Source organism: Leptonotus elevatus, chromosome 4, assembly GCF_054856555.1.
Source record: "Leptonotus elevatus isolate MCC_2025b chromosome 4, RoL_Lele_1.0, whole genome shotgun sequence".
NCBI classification, from domain to species: Eukaryota; Metazoa; Chordata; class Actinopteri; order Syngnathiformes; family Syngnathidae; genus Leptonotus; species Leptonotus elevatus.
In genome coordinates this window covers 18,603,174-18,616,253 of record NC_141242.1, presented here as the reverse complement: position 1 = coordinate 18,616,253, position 13,080 = coordinate 18,603,174, and the positions used below count along the sequence as shown (strand labels likewise).

Genomic DNA, 13,080 nt, shown 5'->3' with positions numbered 1-13,080 from the left:
TTCTTCATTTTTAACACGTTATTGTTAACATTTATTGAACAATCAATTGCAGGGGCAGTTGTGTAATATGACGAGGGTATTATTTAGTGTAAATTTTCCAGTCATTAACTTGGTAACTATAATTGAAAATGAGTTTGAGGCCCCCGACTGGGAAACAATCAACTTGGCTAAAGGATGAGGAGCAACATGCATGCTGCAGTCGTGTAGCTGAATGTCCACAGGGGGCAATAGTGCTTCTCAAATGTCTAGTTTCATACAATGTTTTCATGTTTGTTGCATATATCTTGATTATTATGTGTGCAGTATTAAAATAACATTTAAATCCGTCTTAAAAAGTAGGTCAAATCCCCGTGTGAAGTGTTTCTGGGAGTGCTGTGTTTATCGTCCCTCTCCCGTTATATAACCACTGTGGAATTATCTCCACTCAATGCTGCATACGTGACTTTTGTCCGGCTACCATTTGTAGCATTGCATCGACCTGCAGCGCCGCTTTTGCTTGAGCTGCCCGCCGGTTCATGACGGCGCCAAAAGGTGGGCCTGGTTCTGCCTTCTGGTTCCGACCAGCTCCTCGTGATCTTTCACCTCAGCTGCACTCCACTTCAGCACCGAGGATAGCTCCACGCCTTCAAGGCGTCCGCCGCCACCTGTCCAAATTTTGGGTTTACCCTCCGAGCTCATGACAGGAAGCACTTTGGTATCTTATTCCTCTTTTCTCCATCGGAAGTGACGGACGTGGCACTGCTAGGGAGCCAGCGATGATCTCACGATACAAACCGGTAAGTCCGTGATCACCTGCTTCGACACTTCGGATGGTTATTTATTCACACTGTTGCATCATTGTGCATTATTTTTGCGTCAACTGCCTGTGCCATCCCGAATTTGGCGCAGATTAAGTTGTATTTGCACGGCAATGACAGGCAGCATGATCACTTCCAAATGATCATAAAACATCTTAAACTGCAGCCTATCTTAACCAGTCTGATATTTTAGGACCGTATAGGCCTACATTTTATTGTACCGTGTGCTGTCCAAGCTGTTGACCTAAAACTGCGTGAATTTTATTCTCACCCTGTATCAATTCATGCGCTGATGGAGGCTCATTGTTAATATAGGTCACCACTACCAAAGTTTGATTAAATGTTCCTCTTGTGAGGACTTGTTTCTTCTATTCTGAACTGTGTTTTTAGATAGTAGCCTGGCATGTCGCGTTAGCTAGCTATAAATATGAGACAGAAAAGCCCAATAACAGATTCTGCACATACATCACTTCCTGTATCCATGGCGATTTAAAACAGACCATACCAGCTCATGGCAACTGCTCATTGTGTCGTACCCTACCCTATGCACATTTGTAAGCAATAATAGGAACAAGAACAAGGCATATCCCTGTGTGGATGATTCAAATCTGTTCCCATGTGAGATTTTCTGATCCCTCAAGTGCTCTACTATTGGCTGTATGCAGTCTTTCCCCCAATGGACTCGACGCACACAACATATTTAAACCATGCAGGAAGCATTAAAAATTCATGTGTTTTACGTGCGCAACCTACCAATGGGCTGTTGTGTTATTTCTCGTCAGAGGTCTTTGGGGTATGACATGATATGTTGAATGAATGAGAGAGGAAGTTACGCAACTCTTAAAACTGGGTTAGGATTTAGATTAGCATGCTTGCTCACGCTTTATGCAATTGTGTGATGTTTGCTCTCCTCATTGGGCAGACACGGTCCTTCTCTCTCTTCATCTTTGTGTTTTCTCCCTCCCCCTCTTCATCTTCACCCTCCTGCTTTTCCCAGCTAAATCGTCCAGCCCGCCTGCACATTCAGCCCCTCCTGCGCGCTCACCTCCCAAGGTCGCTCCAGTCTGAAAAAGAGACAAGAATAGCAGGTGCACTGCAGAATGCTGCCGCCGTTCTCCCTGCGTGCGCGTGTCAGTGCGTGTGAGAGCAACGTGAGAGAGTGCAAACGCGTTCCAGCGGAGCTGCGCGGGACTGAGCGAAAACTAAAGGCTCACTTTTAGAGGATGTGTGCAGTCGCAGGCAGACAGGATGCAGATGTTTGTCACCATCGTGACCCCCAAAACTGCTTAGACTGCAGAGGAGGCGAGGGAGCTATCGTTGCGCTGGACTGGGATCGCCTCTGACCCCCCCGCCTCTCCCTCCTCCCTATTTCTTCTCTTCGTCACTGGATCCAAAATCTACAAGCTGGATTTAAGGGAGAACAGAAAGGAGGTCACACTGGAAATTGCCAAGATCTGCTGAAGAGGCTGTCAGTGTTTTCTTTAAAAAAAAGATATCCCATTTTATTCATTCTTTTTTGTTTTGTTTTTAAATGTGGGTCTCTCATCTGTCTCTGATACCCCCTTCTCCTGGTTCTCCCCCTCCTCCTCCTGCTCTCCTTCCTCACGCTGGCTCCTTGCAGAGTCCCGGTTCCACCATGTCCTTGGCGTTCTGTGGGAGTGAGAATAACTCGGTGGCCTACAATGTGGACGGGGGCGTTCTGAACAACGGCTGTTTCCTGGACGCGCTCAACGTGGTGCCGCACGTCTTCCTTCTCTTCATCACATTCCCCATCCTCTTCATCGGTGAGTTTTGCTCCACACCTCTACCAATCACGTCTGTTGACTTGAACATGAGCCCAACCTTCTCCCTTTTGTGACAATTACATAATTAATTTGTTAATAATATCTATGTCTACAACTACCTTTAGTTATGTTTGACCTTTATTGTCCAATCTATACGTGGTTTACAGGGTTGAATATTTGTGCATATTCCTTGACCCATGTGGTGTTTTCTGACTAAATGTATCTATTGTATTGGCACATAGACATGTACTACAATTGGAGTTACCTTCTTCCCAGCGGTGGCCCAGTCACAAAGTGTAAAGTTCAGTGTGTAACCGCCGCCACTTTTGCTCGTCTATGTATGTGCCCATTTGAGAAGGCATGAAACATGAACAATTTGTCACTCTCCATAACTGGTTCAACACCTCCTCTGTGCTGTTATAAAGATGAAATGTTATCGGCAGTCTGTGTTTCTGATGTCATACAATTGGAAAATAATTAGATCATTGTAATTATTATTTATGAGAAATTACAATATAATTGGCGAAATGCACATCAAAAGTTGCTTTAATGTTGAACATTCTGCAAGATGAGGCAAAAAAAAGGATCGAGCATGCTCCAGGCTACTAAAAGAGGAACCAATGCATAGCCAATGGATCACAGCAGCCATAAAAAGAAGACTTGTTGCTTGTGTAGCAATTACTTCATAACAGGCGAGTCAATTACTGAATCAGTTAGTCGTGTAGATGTAGCTCAATTGTATAGTTATTAATATGAAGGTGAAATACGTGATTGGGCAATTTGTACATGGTTGCTAAATCAGCAGATGCTAACTGTTACCACACACAAAATGTGGGGGAAATAATCTGTTTTATTCGTTTGTGCTGCTACGGTTTAATAAAAAAATGTTCAGAGAAATAGTCACGTGACGTCCGGATCTCTATAAGACACAAGCCTTGGGGCAACAACTGTGGTCTGTTCTAAAAATAGCTCACCGGTGACGGGACAATGTCTGTCTTACTATAAGAAGAATTAATAGAAGAAAATTGACAATTTTTTAAAAAACTTATCATGGTACACGTTTAATTTACCAAATATTCTATATTTTGGCTAAAAATGGAATGTGTTGAATTGAATGAAAGAAAGAGCTGTTTTTATTTACTCAAATATTACAAAGATAGCAGCATAAATGGACCCAAATAAAAATCTGCGAGAGAGTGAATCCACAATAAGTGAACTGTGAAGTAGTGACTTTAGCTAAAACTTCGACATCACCAATAAAAGAATAAGAGAATGCACGCGAACAAATCAGCTCTCTTAGACAAAGTACAAATTTTACAAGAGAAAAAAATCTCACAGCACCAAACAACAAATGTCCAAAAAGTGGATACTCATGTTAATTATGTACAGTACCTGTATCCCACTGAGGGGCGAACGTTCGCAAGTGTTTGCCAAGGTAGAAAATGTTGATTTCTTGTCAGGGTTCGTTCAAGGTCGCCATCTGGTAAATGTTTAGTGAACGTTTAGCGAACTTTGTGAATTTGAACGAAACCCTGATGAGAAATCAACATTCGCTGCCTTCATAAACGTTCTCCCCCGCAGTGGGATACTGGATCTTGTGGAAGAGCATCTCATTGTTCTGCCGATGACTTTTGGTTGCCAGAATAGCTGGAGATGAAAAAAGATGCATTATTTGTAGCAAAGAGGTAATAAAGAAAAAAAAAAACATCTACAATTAGGAACACATGGAAGGATGTTTTGAAGGTGATTCGAAGTTGTAGCTCCAAATTTGTTTTTGCTGATAATTCAGTATATATGCGACACTGAAACAAAGCTTGTCTCCCGTGTCACCACATTCACCTTTTGTGCTACGAATTGTTGTTCCATTTTTTTTAACTCATTCACTGCCATTGACGGTTATAGACGTCAAAGATCCATTTTTACTGGGCTGGCGGTGAATGAGTTAACCACCGATAAAACTACACAGTTGCACAACTCCCGCAAAACATTTAGAGCTTGATGTTATTCTCAAGTGAGTTCGGCAACCTGCTGCTTAGTCTTCATTTAGAGAGCATTATGTCCTCCATTAATGTGAAACATTGAGCCAATTTAAGCAAACCGGCAGTCAGAAGTGCAAGAGCTGAACACTGACTAAAAATGTGAAGTAAATCAGTTGTTAACAGGCAAAGCATAGCTGAAAGCTGCGTTTTATTATCCTGAGCTGTGTTTCCGCTTGTCCTTTGCAGGCCTCGGGGGGCCATTACGTTTACACGTTTACCTTGAGGGGACCAAAATAACCTTTTAAACAAGCGTCCTATTTGTACACGAAGACTCAGCTGCCTCAACTGCAAATTCGAAGAGCTGGCTCATGAGTTTATTGCCCGCTATTTCCAAGGAGGTGCAGCCACTCCACGAACAGTCATCTAAATATGCTTAATGTCAGCAGCTTCTATTAATTAGACTGATTGCTTCCTGGCCACCTTGATAGACAGTTACGCAGCACAGTTAGCACTTGTGATGAAGGGCGTGGAAGTCAGAGGGGAACAATGGTCGCGAGGATCAGCAGAATTCACCTCTTGCCATCACCGTTATGATCATAAAAGCTACTCCCTGAAGAGTTAATTATCTGAAGGCATGATGCCATTACCCCAAGAACGCCCTTTATTATGTAACATTGCAGGCCCTCAATGTTCCTTAAAAGCTGATTTTATTTCACTGCTTCTTGTCTTGTCCATTTCCTTATTTGAGGCTGGGGAAGTCAGAGTTCAAAGGTCCACATCCACCACAGCACCTGGCTTCACTTCCCAGGTCACAACCTACGCTGGCTCCTCACCTTTGTGCTGCTCTTCATCCTCGTCTGTGAGATTGCAGAGGGCATTGTCTCCGATGGGTAGGTCTATCTCAATGTCTGATGAGTTCTTATGTGGGTGTATAGTCAACAAACGGGAGCTGGCTCGCAAGATGCTTTGTGGGGTGCACAAAGATAAGAGGCTTCTTTTACTGAAGTAGACAGAAGAACTCTTTACCTGCTTGACGCTTCACCTGTTCACTTCATACACCAGGGAGGAGTGTTTGTGTGCGCGTGTGCGCGTATAGCATGATGCATTTTCTGGAAATTGCATTGCACACTTAACTCATTCACTGCCTTTATTTTAAATTAATTTATTTATTTGAACAATTTATACCTCCCCCACACACTTTTGTTAACAAGAGTATGAAAACCTAGGAAAAAAATTACTGTACATTTAGAACAGATATCAAATTTATGATTAGTTGTGAGTTAACTAGTGAAGTCATGCAATAAATTACGAACATTTTTAATCACCTGACGCCCCTAATTTTTAATAATCTTTTCTTCTTCTTCTTCTTCTTAAAAAAAGTATTTTTATTTTTATTTTTAATAATCTTTTCTTTAAAAAAAAAAGAAAGAAAAATAAAAGATTATTACAAATTAGGGGTGATTAATTTTTTTTAATCATAATTAATCGCATGACTTCACTAGTTAACACACGATTAATCACAAATTTTATATCTGTTCTAAATGTACAATAAAAAAATTCTAGGTTTTCATACTCTTGTTAACAAAAATGGGGAACATTTTTAAACTAATAGAAATAGTCTATAGCCGTCAGTGGCAGTGAATGAGTTAATTTAATCCAAAATTACATGTCTTTACAAAAAAATTATACATTTTAATTGATAATGTTAGGGAAGGTTGGCATTGTTGTTGTTTGCAATGTTGTCGACCTGCACAGCAAACATGGAGAATTGTTTGTAATAACTTGGTTGCCTCATACGGTCACATTTGACTGCCTGCATAGTGGTGCCTTGAGATACAAGTAACCAGACTTATGAGTTTTTTTAAAATGCATGAGATTTTCTGCTTTGAATTGAGAGTGCAAATTTGACATATGAGCGCTGTATGGTGGTAGTGGACTCAATTCGCCTCAGTTCACAATTAGCAGCAGTGAACAATTCTTCAAAAGAGCCTTCAAGAGGTTTAATATAATTGAAGTTTGCTGTGAAACTAAACAAAACAAAAATAATTACACTTGCCGCTTATGTTGCACAGCTGGGGTCTGCAAGGTGGGCGTCGCTGAGACTCGTGACTCAGGGTCCCGCCGCTTGTCTCCCTCTGCTTTGCTCTCGCTAGCTTTTGCTAGCTTCTTCCCCTAGCTGCTCTTGGTAGCCATTCCAGCTAGTTCTTGCTAGCTACTCATCCTCGTCACGAGCTCCTGCTCGCCGAGCTGCTCCTTTGCTCGCTCGCTCCAAATAATAATCGGTAGTAAATGGTGGTAGGCTTGCAAAGTGTGGTCTCTCTGGGGCATTGCAGTGTGCATGCTTCAAAATGGATGCATTCTAGTAGTTCACCATTAGATGGCGCTAAATCCTACACTGTCACTTTAAAAAAATGTTTTTTAAAGGCTGTAACGGATTTCTACTTATTTCATTGGGGAAAGATGATTGTCAAGGCATCACTGCACAGTCAAGATAATTTGTGGTGTATCTTTGGAAAATATATTTTGAAAAACGATCACAAATGCCCGAAACGATTTGAGTTTGTTGTATGGATCGCTGTCGGTTGGGCAGCGACATCTCTGCATTGCCAGATGACATTTTAGATGCATGATTTCCAAAGTCCAAAGACACAGAACCAAAACTTGACCGATTGTTTGTTTCTTTTTAATTCTGTGTGCTCTCTCTGGCCGTACTTGTAGGTTCAGCCAGTCTCTCCATCTTCACCTGTACATGCCTGCAGGTCTTGCCTTTATGGCTGGCATCACCTCGATTGTCTACTATCATAACATTGAGACCTCCAACTTCCCCAAACTACTATTAGGTAAAGCCATCAATCATGCACCTGCAGTACAGTTGGTCTCTGTGGGGACACTAACATTCTTTTGGGTTTGAATAAGTCATGACCTGCAAAACTAGGATTCAATAAATTACATGTTGACATTTTGACCTTTTTGCTGAAATGAACAACAACCGCCGTGTAAGCTTGTACGTGCTTCATGCTGATCTGATTCTAAATATGAGGCGACTGATTTCGTAATGCGTCTCCAGCTGAGCACTTCATCGCCCTGAGATGAGACAGCATCAGGATAGAAAGCAATATCATCTGGTGCACGGTGCTCCAAGCAGACATTAATAATCTTCTTTTTTTTTCATGAAGCAAATGAGCATTAGCTGGTGTGCCTGATTGTTTTTCTATTCCCAACACAGATATGAATGTGAATGAGCCTGCTAATAGTCGTGTAGAAAAGATGCAAGATACGTTTTTTCTAGAGTGAAATAAAAAACTGAATCAACACGGCACATCATTAACTAAACGGTGTTAAGCTCTGACTGCTTCACTTGCTTGCTGAACCGCCTTGGGATAGTAGATCTTCTTGTCAGAGTCATTCGCTCTCTCTCTCTCTCTCTCTCTCTCTCTCTCTCTCTCTCTCTCTCTCTCTCTGAGAGAGAGAGTAGCGGTTCAGTGGGGCAGCAGAATGAAGCGCAACCGTTGTAGAGTATGCAGCCTCTGGTGCAGTGGCATAGATGTTCGTCAATACAAATGAAGCAAGAGAAACCTTAATGAGTCTGCACTAGACTTAATTATCGCCATTCTCCATGATTTTTTATGAAGTGAAGTACATTTTGCATACTGATTTAGTCCCAACTATTGTTTATTAACTCATTCACTGCCATAAATTAATTTAAAGAAGTAAAAAAAAAAAAATTAGGGGCGACAGGTAATTAAATTGTTTAATTGTAATTAATCGTATGACTTCACTAGTTAACTCACGATTAATCGCAAATTTTACATCTGTTCTAAATGTGGAAAAAATGTTTAATTAATAGAAATGAGTTAACAAGAATTTTCGACGTGTATAGCCGTTAATGGCAGCGAATACATTTAAAAAAAAAAAGAAGAAAAGATTATTATAAATTTGGGGCGTCAGGTGATTAAAAATGTAATCGTGATTAATCGCATGACTTTACTAGTGAACTCACGATTAATCACAAATTTCATATCTGTTCTAAATGTACAATAAAAACATTCTAGCTTTTCATACTCTTGTTAACAAAAGAGGGGAAAAAATGTTAAACTAATAGAAATAGTTCAAATGTATTTTTGATGTTTTTAGCTGTCAATGGCAGTGAATGAGTTAATGAGGATTTTTAGTCTAGTCTAGTTTTCGTGCGGTAAAAAATGTGTGTTGACAATTTTTTTTTTATCTAGTTTTCGTTAACAAAATGTACACTAGTCTTTACCTGTGTTTGTTTATGTATATAGCTCAGAAAGTTAAACCTAAGAACCTAAATAATAATTTTGTCTGACCTCTTATCCACGGGGAATCTCCTCAGCCCTCCTTATCTACTGGGTTTTGGCCTTCATCATGAAAACCATCAAGTTTGCCAAATACACAGAGCACGGTATCGGCCCCAGGCAGCTACGCTATTGCATCACGTGCCTGTTGGTGCTGCTCTATGGACTCCTGCTGGCTGTGGAGATCAATGTGATCCTGGGCAGGGTGAGTGTGTCCCCACTTCCTGTGATGATGACGCATGTGTGCAGACATATGTCGCAGATTGATTTCACTCTGTTGTTTTAAATGTAACTCATGTCTGCTTTTAGTCTGGAGCCCCGTTGGGCAGAGCAGTAAATTGTTTTGACGTTGTGCCAGACAGAACTGTGAATGACATGTTTAACTAAGTGAGTTCGAAGAGTTTTACAGTACATTTGACATTTTTCAGTTACATTACTGATATTTTATATTATTCAGTTCAACAGAGAGATTTTTTGGTCACTTTTCCTCCTCCTGACAATTTAACTAATTCACTGCCAATGACGGCTATAGACGTCAAAAATTCATTTGAACTATTTCTATTAATTTAACATTTGTTTCCACTTTTGTTAACAAGAGTGTGAAAACCTAGATTTTTTTTATTGTACATTTAGAACAGATATTATTATTATTTCTGATTAATCCTGAGTTAACTAGTGTCATGCTTTTAAATAATTGTATCGCCTGACGCACCTAATTTTTAATGATCGTTTTTTTTTTAAATCGCATCAGGGGATTACAATTTTCAATTGTAATTAATCACATGACTTCAATAATTAACTCCCAATTAATCAACATTTTTATATCTGTTCTAAATGTACAATTAAAAAAACATTTTTAAAGGTTTTTATACTCTTATTAACAAAAGTGGAAAAATTAATAAAAATAGTTCAAATTAATTTTTGACGTCTATAGCCGTCAACGGCAGTGAATGAGTTAAAGTATATTTTTCTTTGTCAAGCCCTGAGCTGAGTACACCTCATCTGCTGACTCTTTTTCCTCTGCGTAAACAGCTGTGAAAGCAATGCTCCCATCATGCTTTGCACATGATGAAGCATAACCACCTTAGTATCACCCGAAAGACAACAGGCTTTAAAAGTACTCAATCATAAATGCTCACAGAATAACCAATATATGTTAACGCTTGAATACAGTAGAACACATTAAAGTTTAAACATTTTTTTTTTAAGTAGTCGTTTGTATTTGTGTTGGTTATACTAGAGTATGTGAGGTTGAGGCTCACATCACTGGGCCAACAAAGAACCCGATGAACTAACTGGTTTTGTCCTTGCCTTCCAGCAATACATGTGCTTCGCCCACCCGACAGAAGTGAAGCCCCCTGAGGACCTTCAGGACCTGGGTGTTCGTTTTCTGCAGCCCTTTGTCAACCTGCTGTCCAAAGCCACATACTGGTGGATGAACACTTTCATAACCACGGCTCACAGGCGACCTATTGACCTCAAAGTCATTGGAAAGCTGCCCATCGCAATGAGGGCACTCACCAACTACATGAAGCTCCGCAAAGCCTTCGAAGGCCAGAAGGTGAATGCGCTACTGTTATTATTCGGTTAAGTATAGAAAGAGCTTGTGGAATTTGTGGTTTAAACTAGGGGTGGCAAAATTAGTATGTTCATTTTTAGTTCATTTAAAGTTCCTTTAATGCTAAAAAAATTTTGAACGCGTGTTTAATCACCGCCCCAGCAGACACATTCACAGCAAAATTTAGCAGTAATAAATGTAATATTAACTCATTCACTGCCATAAAATCATTAAAAAAAAAAAGATTATTAAAAAAATTTGGGGTGACAGGGGATTAAAATTTGTAATCGTAATTTATTGCATTACTTTATTAGTTAACTCACAATTAATAAAAAAAATTGTGCCGGTTCTAAATGTACAATAAAAAAAAAAAAGGTTTTCATACTCTTGTTAACAAAAATGGAAAAAAATGCTGAATTAATAGAAATAGTTAAAATGAATTTTCGACGTTTATAACCGTCAATGGCAGTGAATGAATACAAAAAAAAAGATTTAAAAAAATTCGGGGCGTCAAGCGATTACATTTTTTTATCGTAATTAATCGCATGACTTTACTAGTTAACTCACGATTAATGACAAATTTTATATCTGTTCTAAATGTACAATAAAAAAATCTAGGTTTTCATACTCGTGTTAACAAAAGTGGAAAAAAATGTAAACTAATAGAAATTGTTCAAATGAATTTTTGACGTCTATAGCCGTCAATGGCAGTGAATGAGTTAATAATGCATATATTTGTGGAGACTAGGGTCAAGATGTATTTTACAATTTAAAAAATGTGCAGAATTTCACAAGTTACTTCATGTTAAAGATTAGATCTCTCTTAGTAAGAAAAGAAAAATGCATTGAGCCGTCACCGTCTTATAAATCTAGTTATGCCATCTAGTGGCAGAAAAATGACACAAATCAATATCACACTTTTTACAGTACAGTACATCTTTTTAATTTTAACTCAATTTTAAGAATCATTATGAAATTATTGTATCGTTGACTAAAAGATGCAGCCATATTTCTACTAATTAAATTTTTTTCCCACTTTTATGTTAACAAGATTATGAAAACTTGGAAAAAATATTATATTGTACATCTTATTGTACAGATTCAAAATGTGCGTTAACTATTTAAGTCATGCAATTAATTACGATTAAAAAATGTAATAGTTTAAACATATCTGATGATGATTAACACTTCCTGTACATACAGCACATAAGCAAGAATACTGCTTATAAGTTCACACATTTCAAAGTCTGGTATTTTCTAAGGTGAAGAATTAGTACTGAGCAGCAGATAAAACTTTCTCAGACCACATCAAGTGATATTTAATATTTATTCGGTGTGACGCTTTGGTATTTTTATTCTTTGAGTTGACTTCTTTTTCCTTCTTCTTTTTACGTCTCTCTTTCCAGCTGTCCAAAACTGGAAAGTGTATTTTTGCATCCATAAAAAAGAAAAAACACCCAGACACCAGAGGGGGACATTTGTTTCTGTCTTAATGATGTGTCAAATTAACGTGCATCTGTCCAAAAATCATAAAAAGAAGGATTGGATCATAAGCGTAGCGATAATGATTGTTTGGGAGATGTTCTGATTGTTCTTCCAGCGTTTCAAACTTGAAACGTCTTCCTGTCTCGCTTAGGAGCACGTGTCATAGTTGAAGGTCTTCCTCGGCCGGGTCAGAACTTTCCAGCGTTTGAAAGGTCACAGGCATTCGTCATGGCTGAACGTGTGTCTGGTGTGAACGCAATCTCACATCCTTCCGCTTGAGAAGAGAGATACAACGATCCTAGTGGGGGGTTGGAGGAGACGCCGGGTCATTCCCATTGTACTGTGAACAAGGCGACATGGTGACCCCTGCGGCCGTGACAGTGCTGCACTTTATGGGAAGCCAAATCGCTGTATTAATATGCACTCGAACGGAAAGATAGACACGTCTGTTTTCTCGGACCACTGATGGAAAGCCGCTTGTAGCGGATGAGAACACACACGTGCAGTGCATTGAACATTTCCCGGGGGAGCTTGCTCCAGCACTTTCGCACTGAAGGTCCAGATGTTTTCCTGTGATCATTACCGACTGACTCATTCAGCCGAGTTGTAGTGTTGTTGGACGTCACGGAGTGCACAAAGTCTAAACAAACTCACAAAGAATAGCATTCAGTAGAGCAGTGATTCCCAACCTTTTTTTTTTTTGAATTAGGCATATAATTTAAGTTAGCAAAATTTCACGGTACACTACAAAAAAAAAATGTCACAAAAAGTGGAAACGCGTCAATTATATACTTCCTGCCCTCTTGTAGAAGATAATGTATTTGGTCTGTCTGTATAAGTCACAGTCATACATAGATGAACAAATATACATTATTTCTGATAAATAAATAATTTTTGGCCAATTAAGTGACATTTTATAATTTTCCATGGCACCCCTGCAGAGCGTTCACGGCATACTATTGTGCTAATGGTTGAAAATCAGTTCAGTGTGCAAGACATATTCACAGAGCCCTACTTTATATGTTTGGAAGAGTACAATTAAACTTAGTTCTAAGGCAGAATTAAATTTTTTATTTTTATTTATTTATTTTTTATTTTTTCTAAAATAGCTCAGTATTGTTCATTCGGTAATGTCATCATCATTGCTCTTTTTTTTTTTTT

At 39.1% G+C, this 13,080-nt stretch overlaps 1 protein-coding gene across 5 annotated transcripts in view; it reads left to right on the top strand.

Annotated features, from left to right (window-relative positions):
* The first annotated feature begins 178 nt into the window (after positions 1 to 178).
* abcc8 (ATP-binding cassette, sub-family C (CFTR/MRP), member 8) overlaps positions 179 to 13,080 on the top strand; it is a 59,262-nt gene continuing 46,360 nt past the window's right edge. For 2 of the 5 annotated variants that reach the window (XM_086073117.1, XM_086073114.1), the window contains exons 1-6: positions 179 to 776; positions 2,419 to 2,581; positions 5,309 to 5,450; positions 7,279 to 7,400; positions 8,915 to 9,081; positions 10,195 to 10,437. In XM_086073117.1, the coding sequence (XP_085929243.1) occupies positions 756 to 776; positions 2,419 to 2,581; positions 5,309 to 5,450; positions 7,279 to 7,400; positions 8,915 to 9,081; positions 10,195 to 10,437 (858 nt within the window). In that variant the 5' untranslated portion in view covers positions 179 to 755. Of the gene's footprint in view, positions 777 to 1,794; positions 2,266 to 2,418; positions 2,582 to 5,308; positions 5,451 to 7,278; positions 7,401 to 8,914; positions 9,082 to 10,194; positions 10,438 to 13,080 lie in introns of all 5 variants that reach the window. The other 3 variants (XM_086073116.1, XM_086073113.1, XM_086073115.1) reach the window with 2 other exon arrangements.